The sequence below is a fragment of the Dendropsophus ebraccatus genome, chromosome 4 (assembly GCF_027789765.1).
Source record: "Dendropsophus ebraccatus isolate aDenEbr1 chromosome 4, aDenEbr1.pat, whole genome shotgun sequence".
NCBI lineage: Eukaryota > Metazoa > Chordata > Amphibia > Anura > Hylidae > Dendropsophus > Dendropsophus ebraccatus.
The window spans coordinates 131,544,717-131,564,083 of record NC_091457.1 but is presented as its reverse complement, the minus strand read 5'-3'; the positions used below and the strand labels follow the sequence as shown (position 1 = coordinate 131,564,083).

Sequence of the window (19,367 nt, the reverse complement as noted above, 5' to 3'; positions counted from 1 at the left end):
GCTGCGGATCCGGTAAGTGTAAACGTACCCTTATAGAGGTCGCCCTATATTACAGCTGATCACTGGGCACTCCCCTGTATTCACTGGGTGTCCGCGCCCCCTTAGGACAGATAGTTGCTGAGTGTTCCCCCCATATTATAGCCATTTGCTTGCTGTTTCAGCAGTAGGTCAGTCTATATTCAGCGTACTATCTGTATAACCTTCTATAAGCATTCGTATTATTACAGTCCAGGCCTGTTCCAAGCCCCTCTGTGACTCCTGTACTCCTATTATATGACAATAAGATGGGAGCGTGCACAGATAACTTATAGGGCTATTTAATATGCACAGCTCTGCAGGGTCTGATGACCAATAAAACCGGTGAGGTCTTCATCGGGCTCATGTGGATGTGAACAATTTATCTCCTCCCGCTGCTGACATCTTCTTCTTCCCGGCTCTGCACTCCGGCCGGGGATTTTTAATAGGACTTTCTAAACCGGGAACATAAATCCAGACAGACTGGCTGTGAACTCAATCTTCTTCCAGAGAACAGCGTACAGGGCACCATGGTATCTGCAGCCGGTGTGGGGGGCAGAGATGATACATGGCACGATCTGGCCTATTAATCTGGTGCGCCGCTACAATTTGTTCTTCTATAACCCCTTATGTCAGGTTTTATTTTCCTCGTGAATAAGGATATTGTGCAAATAAGCTGATGCTGCCTTCCATCATCGCCACCACTAAATAATATGCTGACTCACCCTCAGACATACAGATATGTCAGGAGATGAGTGATGGGCCTGTGTGTGCCACCGCTATAATGGCGCCTAAGAGTAACCGGGGCCTCTGATCTTGAACGTCTAGAGAGAAGTGGTGGTACTGGTAGTGTTACTTCTGTGGATGTGTTCCAATGTCTTCATATCAGTTCCAAACACGCCATTATTATGTCATTTATAGAGACATTTCTAAATCAAGTATACTCCGAGGAATGCCAAGGGAGGGAGCGGACGATGACAAGTGTACAGCCAGCTTTAGATGTTTTTGTCTATGGTCCTTAACATTCCTTAAAGGGGTTGCTTCACAAAGCAAAGATGCCAAAATCAGATGTGCACAACTATGTATATATATATATATATATATATATATATATATATATATATATATATATAGGATTGAGTACAAATGTGCTGTTTTAACGTAAGAATGTAACTTATCCCCATAGAGTTCTGCTCCTCCATAGATCTAATCACTTTACTCTCTAAACCGTGGCTGTGCTGTCGCCACACACACTTACCCACAATCCCTGTTACTTACATGCACAGTGGAGACCAACCGCCAGTACTACCTGACAATCCCACTCTGCACCACCACCACCACCAATGGGAGCTGTAAGGGAACTATATTGGTTACCAGATTTCCCAAAAATATATTTCAACTAAGAAAGAACTTTATGAAAAACTAATTCCGATTTGACAGTGATAAAGAATTATTATATGTGCAGTTATGACAAATATACTGGTGTATGGGGCCCTCCTGCACCAATGTATATATATATATATCAATGACAATAAACTGAATCAACCAGAGGTTTCTGTAAGATTCTAAGAAAAGCCTTGGTGGTATGAGCCACAGGATGTCTTATAGCAGAGGTATTAATATAGTATGTCTGTAACGTGACGCCATCTGGAGACACCATATGGCAGCACGCAAAGTACCTATAGTTTCATAGTACAGAGCCACAGGCATTCGGTGGGCCACCTTACAGGCTGCATGCACATGACGGTGCGGTGTACATGAGCCCCTATAAATAAACCATATACCCAATGCAATATTTACAGACAATATAAATATATAAACCCAAGATCTTACAAGAAAATGTGATTTATAAATGTGTTAATGTGATGTGTCCAGGAGGAGGTGTGAAGTGTAACTTTCTTAGACAGAGAAAACACTCTCTAAACATGTAGAGAACCCTTGGGAATGTGAAGGGATCGGCACATCCTGCATCCATCCACGGCCCCCCATTCAGTTAATGGAATAAAGCTGGAGGGGACAGGAGCGGTGGGGGATGGGGCCGAGCCTGGAAAGTGTTTACATACAAACTGATAGTAACCTAAACCAGAGCCCCGCTTCTGCACTAGAAAGTTGGTTAACAAAACAAAAAAGTGCAATTTGCTAAATTAGAGGGGGGGAAAAAGCTATATTTCCAGCAATCTAAGGAACGTTAATCCTTTAATTGTTTCATTGTTGTAAATAGTGTCAGGCCAAATTAGCTTAGAGGGGCTGAGAGCGAGTCAGGAGGACGCACTGTGTCCCTATTAAAAAGGTTACACAGTGATCCATTCAAGCAGATTGTCTGCGGTGGGTCAGGGGGGTCAGTGTGAATTAGCCCGGCCCCCCTCCTGTCTGATGAATGACTGACAATTCACTTAAAGGCTTCCAAATAACTGGAGGTGGACGCCCTGGGGGAACACTGTTTGGGACCAATTCTTCTGATTCTGACGTTACCGCATATGCCGCCCCTGGGGATGATATGTAGGGTGGGCCCTGATGGCAGGTTGCTTCTATGCCGCATGTTTTCACACAGCGTCTAAGCGCATACACAGTTATAATCGGGGATTAGACGCCTGCAGTATGCCATCTTCCAGCATGGTTTCTCCCCATGCCCCCTCCCCCTGCACAAGGTTCACACGCAACAGGTTAAACATAGCCTGATATCTACATGATAGTACTGTAGGTGTATACAGTACAATGCACTGTGTTATATTTATACTCACATATAGGGTACAAACACACACCGTATACGCAGCAGATGTGCAGCAGATTTGATGCTGTTTTCAGTTATTTAGATCTAATCTGCTGCGTATCTGCTGCGTATCGCAGCAAAAAATACGCTGCGATACAGTGTGTGTGTTTGTACCCATATAGTGCACATACTAAACATTATATTCACATGGTGAAGCTGGTGTCACACAAGCGCAATGCAGACATAAATGTTGCATCTATATTATAGCCACAAGCCCTAGCCCGACCATTAGGTCAGATGAGCTGTCAGTTTGGGTGACGAAACCCACAGATGGGCTGAAACGTGACAGATGCAAAGCTTCATTCACATTAGGGCCCTACTAGACGGATCAACGCACTGTATAAACTTTACCTGATTGAAAAGAACCCTGTGAGCGTTAAGGTCTCTTAAAGGGGTTGTGCACAACTTTTTTTTTTTTTTTTCAGATTAACTGGTGCCAGAAAGTGTCAGAGATTTGTAATTTAGTTCCATTAAAAAATTTCAAATATTCCTGTATTTATCATCTGCGTATGTCCTGCAGGAAGTGGTGTATTCTCTCCAGTCTGACACGGTGCTCTCTGCTGCCACCTCTGTCCATGTCAGGAACTGTCCAGAGCAGTAGCAACTCCCCATAGAAAACCTCTCCTGCTCTCCAGACTGGAAAGAATACACCACTTCCTGTAGGACATACAGCAGCTGATAAGTACTGGAAGATTTGAGATTTTTTTTAATAGAAGTTACAAATCTCTGGCAACAGTTGATTTGACAAGATTTTTGGTGGACAACCCCTTTTTTACCAGACAACGCCATACTCCATGGTAACTCGACCTGGTACCGTAGCTTGTCCCATACTGCAATACCAAGTACAGCCACTACCATGTATATGGCACTGTGCTTGGTAGGAAGCGAAGAGAATAAAAGGTTTATTCTCATTTGTCAAAGAAGGATCCATTTGTATGGACCTCTGGGACCCCTACAATCCTAAGAATAAAGAAGTCATAGTGTTAGGTTAGCACAAGCCTTATTCTGTTGAGGCCATGCTGCAGTTCCACACCATATATTCAGGGGAGGGGACCACAATCCGTGACAAATCCGTGACAAAGCCATGACAAAAGAGGGTAAAGGAGGCCATATTCAGACTATATAAGAAATGGGGAACCTTCGTCTCTCCAGCTGTTGCGAAACTACAATTCCCATCATGCCTGGACAGCTAAAGCTTTAGCTTCGGCTGTCCAGGCATGATGGGAATTGTAGTTATGCAACAGCTGGAGGGCTGAAGTTTCCCCATTACTGCTTTATAACATCATGTGCATGAGGCTTAAAGGGATTTCCAGGATTTACTTTATTGATGGCATATCCGACCAATGTGTTATGTGCCAACAATCCCATAGACACTTTGTAGCAGTAGGTAAAAAAAATAAATCTGACTTTATGTGCCGTAGATTTCTGTCATGTGTCTGTTGTCAAAGAATCTTTTCCGCCAACGCTTGTCCAAAACCATCAAGATGGCCGACTTAGAACCTAATTTCTATGAAAGCCTCAGAGGAAAAAAAAACAATGGCTGTGTACACATTACCAGGTGCCGAAAATAACTCAAAAATCACAGGTTTCACTGCAAAACTTCTCTTTTGATCAGTTCAGATCACAAGCAGCCGCCTGAGATTCCAGCTTCCTGCCCCTAAAATAAAATCTCCTGCCGAGGGTCGAGACTAAACGTAACCATGTGTCCTGACAGGACCAGGAACCCCTTCTAGAAATGGCTGAGCGCGGTGCGGGCAGGAGTCCACGCCTGGAATGGCTTTACACCAAGAACAGACATCTCTGTCAGGAGCTCTGATGTGCGGATAGCGATGGAGAGAGATTCTGAGATATTCTACATGAAACCAGTGAGCGCCCTGCCTGCCACCTCCCATTCCATCCCGAGCTGACAGATCATTGTTCCGTGTCCTCTAGCGTTGCCAAAGCTGCAATGTTATCCTCGCTCGCCCTTATTTCATCCTCCATGAAGAACACAACAAAAAAACTTGTCTTGTGCTTTGCTTGCAAATCGGTAAAGACTGAAGGGGTTCCGGATATGAAGTCTGTGGATTTCAAGGAGGTTTTGCAAAAAATAGTTACCATGTTAGTCTATGTGATGGTATATACCAAAAAAAGACCAAAGTATATTACCAGACATTATATTTGTAAGCTATCGGCGTACAGAGGCCTCTTCACAAAGCTGGGGCAAGACAAGGCCGTCAGTATGGAAGCAACATGGCAGATAGCCACCATTCCATAGAATCTGCTACGAAGGATAAGCAGAAATGGGCACTCACAAGATAACTCAGTGCCCATCTGTTTCAACTTTAAAGGGGTAGTCCACCCAAAAAATTTTTCTTTCAAATCAACTGCTACCATGAAGTGCCAGAGATTTGTAATTTACTTCTATTAAAAAATCTCAAGCCTTCCAGTACTTATCAGCTGCTTTATGCCCAACAGGAAGTTGTATTATTTCCAGTCTGGAGAGCAGGAGAGGTTTTCTATGGGGATTTGCTCCTGCTTTGGACAGTTCCTGACATGGACAGAGGAGGCAACAGAGAGCAATGGGTCAGACAGGAAAGAAAACACCACTTCCTGCTGGACACACAGCAGCTGATAAGTACTGGAAGACTTAAGATTTTTTAATAGAAGTGAATTACAAATCTCTGGCACTTTATGGCACCAGTTGATTTGAAAGAAAATTTTTTTTGGTGGACTACCCCTTTAAGGTACACATAGACCTTATACTTTTGTTGGCTGTACCCATCACTTGTAGCAGGCACGGCCATCAGTATACAGTGTATGGGGATCTTTCGACCCTGTGACAGATGATGTCAGTGGTGAAAGGGGTCAAGTGTGATAGAAAAATCACTGCTTGACCCCTTTGTTCTGTGAGAGATAAGCCACAAACAGAGCTCTCCCTCCCCATAGAGAACACAGAAACAATAGCACGGATTACTACCAGACACACTAGCATGGGCCGTGGCAAACGCTCCTGTGTATGGGGAGGACGGGCTGGACGGGAGAGATAAATGGCGAAGATGTATGGACTGTGTTCACATAAAGGCATGATCATATGTTCTTTTAACAAACAAAGGTATACAGTGCAGTTTTCACCTAGGGTATATATGCAAACTACTATACACTGTAGACCACTTAAGTCAATAAAAAGTCCCATAAATATTGATGAAAAACAACCTAAGAAGTTAGACGTCAGCAACAAATTTCTAGGCGCATTGGCTATGTTGCTCCTGGGGTTTGTCCAGCTGTGTGTGTGGGGGGGGGGGACCGCATCAGAAAGCTGACACTCACAGTACAGTGTGGGTGGTTAGAGTCTGTTTCGCTGGAGGCATAGACTGACAGGCTTTTGTGCAAGAATAAGAGGAAACACTGGGAGACAGATAAGAAGTTTTAAAAAAATCCTTATGAAAAGATGTGGTAGTGCTTAAGACTCTCTCAAATGAGACTGTCACATTAAAAACCAGTCTGATCTACCAGCATGGTGTTATAGAGCAGGAAGAGCTGAGAAGAATGATATATTATACTGTAGTAAAGGATTCAGTATAAGTGATTGTCACTCAATGACTGACAGCCTTCCATCACAGACAGAACCGCCCACCGGACTATTAAAGAGACTGTCAGATTTATGCCGTCCTATGTCAGGGTGGCATAAACTAGTGACAGAGAAGCTGAACAGAATGATGTATCACTTTGTTCTGTGCAGCTGAATGGAGATCTCCTCCTGAATAACATGGACAGTAAGTAGTCCTCTCCATTATGTGCATGAGCCCAGTAGTCCTTAATATTCAAATGAAGCAGAAAACTCCGCCCACCAGCTTCTGATTGGCAGTTATCTACTGTCTATACACAGCATGGATAGATAACTGCCAATCAGCAGCTGGAGGGCGGGGGGAGGGGTGTGGCAAGAATCTTGTTCTCCTGCATATTAGGGGAACAGCTGAACAGAATAATGTAAGTAATACACAGGTCTGTTCAGCATTTCTGTCACTCGTTTATGCTGCCCTCAATTAAGGTGGAATAAACCTAGTGACAGATTCCCTTTAAGACCAGAACGTGTATTGATTTCAATCAAGCTGAAAATTATCCTGGATCTTCTCCCATAACATTATAAATCAATCTGCTCAGTTCCTCCTGCTCTATAACATGATAATAGCAAATTTACCAGCATTTTCATGGTGAAAGGTTCCTTTAAACAATAAATAAATAAAAAATAGAGATGGAGATATCCACTGTGACCAGGGCACATGCCATAAGCACTCATGCACATAAATGCTTTCGCAGACCATGTGACCTCGCTCACCATATCTGCATTTCACGGCTACTTGATTTTAACTATTACGAATGCTATTAACCTTCAAATGGGCAGATTACTATTACTAAGGAGCCTGCATACATTACACATTCGTCCATCTGGAGTTCATGGCTATAGAAAACTTAAAGGGATAACATGGCATGTGCGAGACACTTATAAAAAGGTCTCAGGTTTTATAAAAAGTCATACATCCAATAGAAAGATGCCGTAGCTAAGGTCGTGTATACTTCTGGGCCTTCTTTTAGTAATCCTACTTCAAAACGATCAAGGCAGCCGATCACTGGCCTGAAAGGGGATCAGTGCTGTATTATATTCATGGCACTGGTTGTTTCCTCTTGAATGTAGGTAAAAGTTCAGTAAGACAAGTTGTCATGGGATTGGATGATGGGTGACTGCATTACTTCAAGATGACGTCGCCTTCTGTGATTATAGACGAGGTACACGTTAATTGATATGTTGATGTCCATAACTATACAGTATATTATTACCCTGTTCATAAATTATACAGGACCATTCACGATGGATATGCACTCTGCAACCATGTTTCGGTATCACTCTGATGCATCACAAATAAAAACTGGAGCAAATTAAAGGGGTTATCTGGTGCTCGGACATTTTTTACATGTTGCTGCCATATAAGAAAAGACAACAAACAGGTTATGCTTGCCTCTCCGTGCTCCCCAAGTGTCCTGATGTGGTCGCTGTTGTTCCCCGCTACTTCCGAGATGAGCTCATCTCGGGATTGACAGCCTGCTCAGCCAATCATCGGCCTTGGCACTGTAACGTCCCAGTCAGTTATTGGTTGAGCAGGCTGTCACTCCCGAGACAAACTCCTATCGGAAATAACAGTGGCTACAGACAGCTGGGGACACTGGCGACCTCTTCGAGACACTGGGGGAGTGCAGAGAGGTAAGCATAACATGTTTATTATGTTTTCTTATATAGCAGCAACATGTGAAAAAAGTGTGAGGGCTGTATAACCCCTTTAAATATCTCCATTTTATATACAGTTATACATCTCCATGGTTACAGACTACAAATAAATGCTGTGTAGTCTGATCCTGCAGATGTTTTTTCATCTAGCCTACATACGATTTGCTGATACAAACGTGTACCCACCTGAAATTGTTGTCTTCTGTAAGGTTTATAAAACTCACTTACCCCAGCCAGTATGGCTCCCTGGGGTTGTCATAATCTACAAAGCTAATGTGTCTAGTTATTCATCACCAGTGCCCATTCAGGAGTATTGGAAAGTGGGTGATAATCTGGATATTGCAGAATCTCAGCCTGATACGTCACCAAATATTTCTTTTATGGTGGATCAGAGCACCTCTCGCAGGTACGACGGCTTTGTTGCTTGGTTACCGGCACTCGTTGCAGATTGTTGTTCACGATCTGTAGAAGACGCTGGAGCTGAAATAAAATACTTCGGAAATGAATCACACTACACGGGGGTCTCTCTCCCCCGGCATTCCCGATTAGTCATGACTTGAAATGCAGAACACAGATAGCGGAGAGAGTCTCATTAAGAAATATAACTCACTAAGCCTGTGCAATATATACTGTATATTCGTACAGAAAGACTGTACTACACAGCCGAATCATGCCGGATCCACGTACTACCAGAAAAACAACCCCACTGATGCTGTCCTGTAGGGAAATGAGTAACAGGAACTGAATTTTACAGGTCTCTTTATTTGACGGTTCTCGATGGTGACACAAACAGTGGGCCATATGTAGATCTGTAAACCACATCTGTGCAAATATGACCTGTAGACTGTACAAGATTTAGGACAGATCCCTCTTTAAAGGGGTTAGCCAGGATTATAAAAACATAGCTTATTTCTTTCAGAAACAGCACCACCCTTCAGCTTAGTGAATAGAGAAGTGCTGTAATGTCGCACACACAACCTGAGGACAAGAGTGGCACTCTTTTTTTTTTTTGGGGGGGGGGGGTCTGGATAACCCCCTTTAAGGCCAGGTTCACATTTGTCCAGCATAGTTGTGCTGGATCCAAAACTTTAAACACAGTGTCATTTGATCTGGTGCAGTCACACAGATGGGTAACTATGCCAGATCCAGTCAATGGCACAAAGCATAGAATGCTAGATGGGCAGTCACATAAAAAAAAAACTGTCCTAGAGCCATGTCCAATAGCTCCTATAGTAAGTCTAGGGGACTATCACAGAGAAGATGCAGCGCTCAGCCATATTCTTCTCCATGCTTGTTCTGCCGATCGGTGGGGATCTGAATGCCCTGGTGCAAAGTAGGGGCCCTCATATGCAGTAGATGTGTCGTCCTATCCCGCCGATATCGGCATGACCAGCTCACCATCTAATGCATACGGTAGCTTCCCGACAAATGTCAAGAAAGAGGATTGGGCAATGTAACCACTGAACCCAAGCAAAAATGCCACAAAAAAGGTTGGGTGTGAATCCTGCCTAATATCGCCTCGCAATACAACCCGATAGGAAGCATAGACGGAGACTTGTCCTCATGTCCTCAGCCTGAACATGGAGTCCTTATAAGACCTCAGCCGTGATGTTAACGTCAGAAGGAACAAAAGCTCCTCGGCTATTAGCACGCGGTATATTAAATACACCCGGTGGGCTACAAGTAGTTATTGTGACGAGTCCCCCCGCTGTCTTGTTAGGAGTGGTGGGGATCAGTATTGGAGTTTCCATGGTGACTTCCAGAGCAATGAATTAGTGTCTGTCAGCCGCAGATCCATTCTTTCACTGTCAGATACAAGAACATGAGGAAATCGCTTCAGATACTACGGGTATGTCTGATACTTAAATAGCAAGACGACATATACAGGTGGGAAGTACAGATGGCAGTGTCCTATTGGTGGGATGGTGAATAAGTATAATAAATGCTATCAGTTTACCAAGAACCACGAGTTCATAGATCTAAACATGGATCTTTGCAACGTATGTTACACCTCTGATGTATACTTACAAAGCATCCATCATACACAGACACTCATACATATACATATATACACACACACACACATCCTACTCTATTCCATAAAGCAAACCCCAACATATACCACCTGACCGTTAGGTATCGGGTCGATGGATATGTTTACTGACTACGCTGGAAATTTTATGGTAATAGAACATTAGGAACACAATGTGAACAGATTCTTAGGTATCATTTTCGTGTAGAAACATAAAACGAGTGTGTATTTATGCTGTAGGCAGGAAAATAAACTTGTGAGCACATGGGATGATGTGAGAGATATGCTCTCTGCGGAGTTGTGAAATATTTAGCAATGATATAAGCAAAGCCATAATCATAAGCAATGTCTAAAAAACTGGGAAACAAAGATATATGGCGCTGTTCGGCGAGGTCCCATGCTGCACAGTGGTTTTGATTTCCCCAGTGCTTATCTGTCACATGTAGATTCTTACTCTAACAGAATATTGCCTATAACTAGGGAGCCAAGAAGAGATTTGTAAGGACATTTTTGGTTAATCGGGGGAAGAAAAGTCACCGGTGACCAAGGACAACAATTCATTTCTCTACTTTAAGAGTAAGATGCCAACCTTCACAAGATTTTAAATATTGTACAGAGGAATAAAATTACGCAGGGTCCCCCTCGCCTGGCTATGTCCCTAAGCCCAACTCTCCCAGCTGTGTCCCTAGGTCCCCCACTGTACCCCAGCTGTGGCCCTAGGTCCCCATAGCACCTGACTGTCGCTGGATCCCCCTCGCCCCCGGCTATGTCATTGGGTCCCCCTTGCCTCCGTCTGTGTCGCTGGAACCCCCTCGCCCCCGGCTATGTTTCATAGGTCCCCCTCGCCCCCAGCTTTTATATGGAAGGCTGTAAACCATAAATAGAAATGTATTTTGACCTAAACTTGTAGACAGGAAAATCAGATCAGTTCTCTTCCTGTACTGTTTAGGACTAGCAGAAATCCGTCCATATATCATACTCTGACACGCACCTTCTTACAGATTAGCTCCCAGCTACTGCTATACGACTGTCAGATAACGTTATCAAGATCAACATGTCACCGACGACCTAAATACTATGCAATACCCTTCACATTTCCAGAGCTTGAATTTTCCATCACAATAAGGTCCCGTATGCTACGGACAATCCCTATTTGTTTGCAGAGCCCACCAAGGAGAAGGCCATCAAAGGACATTCTGCTGCTATCTATGGGAAAACCCATCTGTGGTAAGTTTCCTGCAGCGCCACCACAGGCAAGGTGAAGAAATACGCATTAGTGAATAATGCAGGGACATGTTGGGTCCTCCAACCCAAGAGACACTCTTTGTAGCAAAGAGAACTTGAACAACAAACAATGCACCTTCTGATATGTTAGATTATTTAGGGAGGATTCATCATCTGATACAAGTCGTCGGGTCTGAAGACCGAAACTGACAGCTGCAACATCTGGGGGCCACATGTAGGGAAACCAAGAGCTACTAGAGACCACAACCATTACACACACACACACTCACTCTTCCATTGATCCCCAGCTGTGGCAAAACTACAACACCCAGCATGCCCAGACAGCCATTGGCTGTCTGGGCATGCTGGGTGTTGTAGTTTTCCACGGGAGAAACACTTGATGACAGATTATTTTCTCTCCCTCATGTTTGCACTCTATAAGCAATAGGAAATCAGTAAAACCACAAAGCGTTGTCATGTATGTACAGGAAGCTCCCGGAGCCTAGCCCCTACATGCAGAAATAATTTATCACAGAGGAGACATTTTCCTGGTGCGGCCTTTTCCAGTTTGCCGAGTTCTCGTCATCAGAATCGCTTCGCATTTCTGAAATACCATCTAGTTATCGCAGCGCTAACAACTTGTCAGGGGACACATGAGAAGGACCTATAGAGGACGAGAGGGAAGCGAGAAATGGAGGAAATAGTCTGCAGAGACCAGAAAAAGCTCCGTAATGATGCAGTGAGAAGACAACCTGGAGACACGTGGAGGGAACGCATTACACTTACATGATCACGTCAATAGAGCGCTGGTAGAAGCAGGATAATGTATACGGAAGCATGACCATAGAGATGAATAAACCAATCAATGTTCATTTATATCAGGTTCACCACAGAATCCGCTTTACTGGGCACGTAGCAGCCAGGATAGTCCAAGTGTTTATGAAATCCATAGACCCCCATACAGCTGACAGTGTTTTTTAACCTCTACTCAGTACGTATATATCAGAGTCTGCTGGATAAAACAGCACAGTCTATTATGCTATTTTATGCCATATTAAGGTATGTGCACACTACGGAATTCTTGCGGATAACATCCCGCCGCTCGCCCCCGCTTGACTCTCCACCCGTCCCATAGACTCCGCTCAGACGGATTCCGCCGTCCACCAAAAGAATGGACATGTCAATTCTTTGGGAAGACGGCAGAACCCGCCTCAGCATAGAACAGAGCTTTGTTTGTGCCCCATATAAAAAATACACTACAGTTACAAACATACTGCCATGACTAAGGAGTTTACCCCGAAACTCGTCGGTGTGTTTTTACACTATAAAGTGGTGTACATTTTTACTGTAGCTGTGGACCTTCACGTTTATCTTCACGTTTATCTTACATTTCTACCAAGACACAGCCTGAGATTTGTCTGCGTGCTCCATTCCTGGGAACCTTGAAGTGTGAATGGGATACATTTCTTCTATGATCATAAATATACGTCTGGTCTATTCTATGGGCATACCATTGACATTCCTTTTCCACAGCATAGTAATACATTTCTGATCAGTAGGGGTCTCATCCCCTGGATCACATGGTCTCCTTGTCCAATATTTTCGGTTATTTTTAGCATAGTAAGTAAATGGAGCAGCCATTCAGCATTCATCATTGTTGGGGATCCCACCGATTAGAGATAGGTCAGATGGATTATCTATGTGACAACCCCTTTAAAAAGGTACCTAAACATCTGACATGCCATAGTGAGATACTGGAAATTCTGATGGAATAGGGGGGGGGTCCGGGTGCTTAGACCCCTAATGATCAGTAAAACAACGACGCCGTACCCTGTTGTGTCTGATCGGAGAATGGTGCAGTGTACGGATTCACAAAAAGCCCATAGAAAGTCTACAGTCCCCTGCCCACCCCATGATTTATCATGATATGGAGGGTGATAATATGATATATAAATATAGATTATATACAGGAAGCAGAGATTTAGCACCACACTTTGCATCTGTTCTTCTCCTTTTCAGCCGTGATCTCATTTCCTGTTTACGTCCATGATCTAAGCTGGAGCTTCATGAATATGTAACAATAAAGCAACAATGTAGACACGCCGACAATAAACACAACCTCTCCATGAGAATATATTAGAGGAATATTAGAGCCTGGAGCCACGGGCCCCCAGACATCAGCCATCAAGCCCCTGGATCAGGACACCCTCCGCTTTCCCAGGCTGCATTCTCCCTTTTCCTTCACTTACTCCTTATCCATAACAGGATGGAGGAGGGGAGGCTGGGAGCCCAGCAGATGTCTTGGGAAGGGCAGGCGGTGGCGGTGGTGTGTGCGCAGACTCCCGGCAGCCCTGTGGATGATGCCACATCTCCTCAACACATTGCAATGTGTAATGCAGATCTCATCGCCAGCGCAGGCCAAGGATTTCAGGGGACGGCACAGGGTGCACATCGCATAGTCTACCCGGCACTTATCACACTAACAATAGAACATCCCTTCTCCCAAAAAGACTAAAATACATTCAGCTGCTGCAACGTTAACCCTTTCACTGCTGCTGAGTCAATAACACTGACGAGATACTTATTGCACTGGATATAATCATATATAAACCATGACAAAATCCATGCAACCCCACAAGCACAATACACAGAGAATCACTGTAGAGGGAGAAATAAGAAGGAGTCGACGGGGTGAGTGAATATTAGATGAGAAGAGTCATGGGAGGACAGATCAGTATATGGTGACTAGCGTGCCCACAGCATAGCATATATATCACACCAGGCACCCTTGGCACTGACAAATGACACCTATATCCAGCTGCGTGGTGGGTAATAGGTGTGGGAGGATGCCAGTCTGTGCCAGGTGGATGGGTAGCACTAACAGTAACATAACATGTGCCTTAGGGGGAACACAATGTGGATGGTAATCCCTGAAGGAAGCTGCCAAAACCGACAAGGAAGAGATTAGCAATCACTGTAGGTGTCTGGTTGGCAGAGCTGCCCGTAAGGAGGGTGATGGAGATGTCACTGTGCTGCAGAGTTATAGTGCGGAACAGCAAGAAGAACAAGATAGGGATGTCTGGAGGTGTGAGGCACGTGCTGGAGACTAGACACTGTGATACCAGGGAGGGGATTGTTATTAGATTAGGGGTGTAGTGCTGTTCAATGACTGCTGTATGGAGCAATGCAGTGAGAAGCTGCAGCACAGTGATGGACATGGAGGTCCATAGGTAGTAACAGTGTAGGACGGGGCAGATGGGAGTGTACGGCTGCAGAACAGTACAGTGACAAATGTGGGGCTGTAATGGTGGAGCAGTGATAGCATTGTGGGGGCTGTGGTGCAGCGACAGCACTGAAGGATACCGACAGCAGTAACGGTCTGCAGTGCAGTGCTGCAAAAGTGGTGTGAGGCAGTGTGGGTACATAGTGAAGCGGTGTGAGGCAGTGTGGGTACATAGTGAAGCGGTGTGAGGCAGTGTGGGTACATAGTGAAGCGGTGTGAGGCAGTGTGGGTACATAGTGAAGCGGTGTGAGGCAGTGTGGGTACATAGTGAAGCGGTGTGAGGCAGTGTGGGTACATAGTGAAGCGGTGTGAGGCAGTGTGGGTACATAGTGAAGCGGTGTGAGGCAGTGTGGGTACATAGTGAAGCGGTGTGAGGCAGTGTGGGTACATAGTGAAGCGCAGGGACAGCAGTGTGGGTACATACTGAAGCGCAGGGACGGCAGTGTGGGTACATTGTGAAGCGGTGTGAGGCAGTGTGGGTACATAGTGAAGCGCATGGACGGCAGTGTAGTAACATTAGGGAGGGCACAGTGCAGTGACAGCAGTAGTGCCTTGGGCAGTAGGGGCGCACAGCGACATCATGGTGGGCATACAGTGCAGAGTCAGCAGTAGTGCAGAGGGCAGTCTGAGCAGCAGGTGTACAAAGTGCAGTGGCAGCAGTAGGGTCAGGCAGTAACATCAGGGTGGGCACAGCGCAGTGGCAACAGTGAGCCTTTTCCCTATCCAGCACAATAGTAACAATAGCCCCCTCTCCCCAGAAGCAGTGTCAGTTTCCAGTAGTAGTAGTGCCCCTTCTTCCCTGCAGCAGTCGCTCCTCTCCCTGGCAGCAGCTGTGTCAGTCCCCGGCAGCAGCAGTCCCCCCTCTCTCTGGCAGCAGCAGCAGTCGCCCCTCTCCCCGGCAGCAGCAGTGTCAGTCGCCCCTCTCCCCGGCAGCAGCAGTGTCAGTCCCCCCTCTCCCCGGCAGCAGCAGTGTCAGTCCCCCCTCTCCCCGGCAGCAGCAGTGTCAGTCCCCCCTCTCCCCGGCAGCAGTGTCAGTCCCCCCTCTCCCCGGCAGCAGTGTCAGTCCCCCCTCTCCCCAGAGGCAGTGTCAGTCCCCCCTCTCCCCAGAGGCAGTGTCAGTCCCCCCTCTCCCCAGAGGCAGTGTCAGTCCCCCCTCTCCCCAGAGGCAGTGTCAGTCCCCCCTCTCCCCAGAGGCAGTGTCAGTCCCCCCTCTCCCCAGAGGCAGTGTCAGTCCCCCCTCTCCCCAGAGGCAGTGTCAGTCCCCCCTCTCCCCAGAGGCAGTGTCAGTCCCCCCTCTCCCCAGAGGCAGTGTCAGTCCCCCCTCTCCCCAGAGGCAGTGTCAGTCCCCCCTCTCCCCAGAGGCAGTGTCAGTCCCCCCTCTCCCCAGAGGCAGTGTCAGTCCCCCCTCTCCCCAGAGGCAGTGTCAGTCCCCCCTCTCCCCAGAGGCAGTGTCAGTCCCCCCTCTCCCCAGAGGCAGTGTCAGTCCCCCCTCTCCCCAGAGGCAGTGTCAGTCCCCCCTCTCCCCAGAGGCAGTGTCAGTCCCCCCTCTCCCCAGAGGCAGTGTCAGTCCCCCCTCTCCCCAGAGGCAGTGTCAGTCCCCCCTCTCCCCAGAGGCAGTGTCAGTCCCCCCTCTCCCCAGAGGCAGTGTCAGTCCCCCCTCTCCCCAGAGGCAGTGTCAGTCCCCCCTCTCCCCAGAGGCAGTGTCAGTCCCCCCTCTCCCCAGAGGCAGTGTCAGTCCCCCCTCTCCCCAGAGGCAGTGTCAGTCCCTCCTCTCCCCAGAGGCAGTGTCAGTCCCTCCTCTCCCCAGAGGCAGTGTCAGTCCCTCCTCTCCCCAGAGGCAGTGTCAGTCCCTCCTCTCCCCAGAGGCAGTGTCAGTCCCCCCTCTCCCCAGAGGCAGTGTCAGTCCCTCCTCTCCCCAGAGGCAGTGTCAGTCCCTCCTCTCCCCAGAGGCAGTGTCAGTCCCCCCTCTCCCCAGAGGCAGTGTCAGTCCCCCCTCTCCCCAGAGGCAGTGTCAGTCCCTCCTCTCCCCAGAGGCAGTGTCAGTCCCTCCTCTCCCCAGAGGCAGTGTCAGTCCCCCCTCTCCCCCGCAGCAGCAGTAAGAGAAATCTTAGGGGGACCAGCTAAACGACAACACTGCTGGCTGCTAGTGAAAGCACTCAATGCAGTGAAGTCCTAGGTGCATTGCCCCCTTATCTCTTATGGCTCCACTAGCATTGCTTCCACCTAGCCAGAATCCTGCTCCACACTGATGAAGGGCAACACTCTGAAACAGCTGTATGTGGATGGATACCTGGCCTTGGTTTTTCCCTTGTCATTACATTGACTTATAGGGCCACTTAATATGGTGGTTTCCCTACAGGAGCCACCCCCTGGCTGGGCCCCTCCGGGAGGGATATCTGGCTAGTCCTGTGTTTTGAGACTCTTTGACCAGGCTCCACGAGCTATTCTTCTGCAGCAACAGTGTCAGACCCCAGCAGCAGCAGCCCCCCCCCCCTCTCCCCTACAGCAGTGTCAGTCCCTGGCAGCAGCAGTATCCCCTCTCCCCTGCAGCAGCAGTGTCAGTCCTCGGCAGCAGCAGTCCCCCCCTCTCCTCTGCAGCAGCAGTGTCAGTCCCGGGCAGCAGCAGTGTCAGTCCCGGGCAGTAGCAGACCCCCCTCTCCCCTGCTGCAGCAGTGTCAGTCCAGGGCAGCAGCAGTGCCCCCTCACCCCTGCAGCAGCAGTGTCAGTCCTCTGCAGCAGCAGTGTCCCCCTCTCCCCGGCAGCAGTGTCAGTCCAGGGCAGCAGCAGTGCCCCCTCACCCCTGCAGCAGCAGTGTCAGTCCTCTGCAGCAGCAGTGTCCCCCTCTCCCCGGCAGCAGTGTCAGTCCCTGGCAGCAGCAGTCCCCCCTCTCCCCTGCAGCAGCAGTGTCAGTCCCCTGCAGCAGTGCCCCCTCTCCCCTGCAGCAGCAGTGTCAGTCCCCTGCAGCAGCAGCAGGGTCAGCCTGGGGCCGGCTCTCACCTCCTTGAGCTGCTCCATCTCCTGCCGCACGGTCTCGTACTCCAGCTCCAGCTCGTCATACTGCTGCTTCAGCTGCTGCTTCTCGTCCAGCACCACCAGCCCGTACTCGGCCGCCTGGATCTTCTCCCGGGTGGTCTCCCCGAGCTCCCGGAACAGCCGCATAATCTCCGAGCGCAGCCAGTCCGAGCCCGACTGCATGACCAGCTTGTCATACTCGTCCTCCTCCATGAGGAGCGCCATCCCTGGGTGGGGTGCAGGGCTCACGTCAGTCATTAATATATCGGGGTCCTCTCCCTGCACCCCAAACCTTATCCCCGAGCGATCCCCCGCATCCTGCGCCCGGCGCTCGCCGCAGACACTGGCAGGAATGCGAGCCGAACCCCTATGACTGGGACTATGAAGCGGGGAGCGTCTGACAACTCCGGCCAAGGCGCTACGGCAACATTTGAAAAACGTCAGTAAGGAAGGACGGACTGGAATGCGCTTCGGGAAGGACACTTGGTAGACGTTCCCTACAGGGTATGCGCATGCTCAGTAGCGACATGGTGCTGGAAGGCATCCACGACTAAGGGCAAGGCACATGGGCTTTTTGAAGATCAAAGCTTAAAGGAAGCGGCGATGTTAGCTTATTCCTGCCGAGATCTGGGGGGAGACTGGCTTATTTTAGGACAACTACCAGCAGCAGGACGTCTGCTTCACACAATGCATACATTAACCAGTCATTCTGTGCACCTAGGGCTATGCCAAGGTCTATTCTATTGTGTTTCATGACAACATGTCACTCAACCTGTGGATCTCCAGCTCTTTCAAGACTACAACTCCCAGCATGCCTGTAGAGCCACTAACAGTGTGCCCCAATCTGTCACTTGCCAGCTGTTGCAAGACTACAACTCCCAGCATGCCTAGACAGCATATGTCAGTGTATCCCAATCTGTTGCAGGACTACATCTCCCAGCATGCCTAGACAGCATATGTCAGTGTATCCCAATCTGTTGCAGGACTACATCTCCCAGCATGCCTAGACAGCATATGTCAGTGTATCCCAATCTGTTGCAGGACTACATCTCCCAGCATGCCTAGACAGCATATGTCAATGTATCCCAATCTTTTGTAGGACTACAACTCCCAGCATGCCTAGACAGCATTTGTCAGTGTATCCCAATCTGTTGCAGGACTACATCTCCCAGCATGCCTAGACAGCATATGTCAGTGTATCCCAATCTGTTGCAGGACTACATCTCCCAGCATGCCTAGACAGCATATGTCAGTGTATCCCAATCTGTTGCAGGACTACATCTCCCAGCATGCCTAGACAGCATATGTCAGTGTATCCCAATCTGTTGCAGGACTACATCTCCCAGCATGCCTAGACAGCATATGTCAGTGTATCCCAATCTGTTGCAGGACTACATCTCCCAGCATGCCTAGACAGCATATGTCAGTGTATCCCAATCTGTTGCAGGACTACATCTCCCAGCATGCCTAGACAGCATATGTCAATGTATCCCAATCTTTTGTAGGACTACAACTCCCAGCATGCCTAGTCAGCAAGTCAGTGTATCCCAGTCTGTTGCAGGACTACATCTCCCAGCATGCCTAGACAGCATTTGTCAGTGTATCCCAATCTGTTGCAGGACTACAACTCCCAGCATGCCTAGTCAGCAAGTCAGTGTATCCCAGTCTGTTGCGTTGTATCTGTCAGAGGACTACAACTCCCAGCATGTCCAGGTAACCTACAGTATGTCTGTGTATCCCAAGCAGTAGCTCTCCGGCTGTTTTAGGA

General features: G+C 47.8%; 1 protein-coding gene across 2 annotated transcripts in view; it reads right to left on the bottom strand.

Moving 5' to 3' along the window:
- Nucleotides 1–17,995, bottom strand: part of BICD2 (BICD cargo adaptor 2) — a 77,513-nt gene extending 59,518 nt beyond the window's left edge. For both annotated transcript variants that reach the window (XM_069967042.1, XM_069967041.1), the window contains exon 1: nt 17,585–17,995. In XM_069967042.1, the coding sequence (XP_069823143.1) occupies nt 17,585–17,857 (273 nt within the window). In that variant the 5' untranslated portion in view covers nt 17,858–17,995. The remainder of the gene's footprint in view (nt 1–17,584) is intronic.
- Between the last annotated feature and the right edge of the window lie 1,372 nt (nt 17,996–19,367).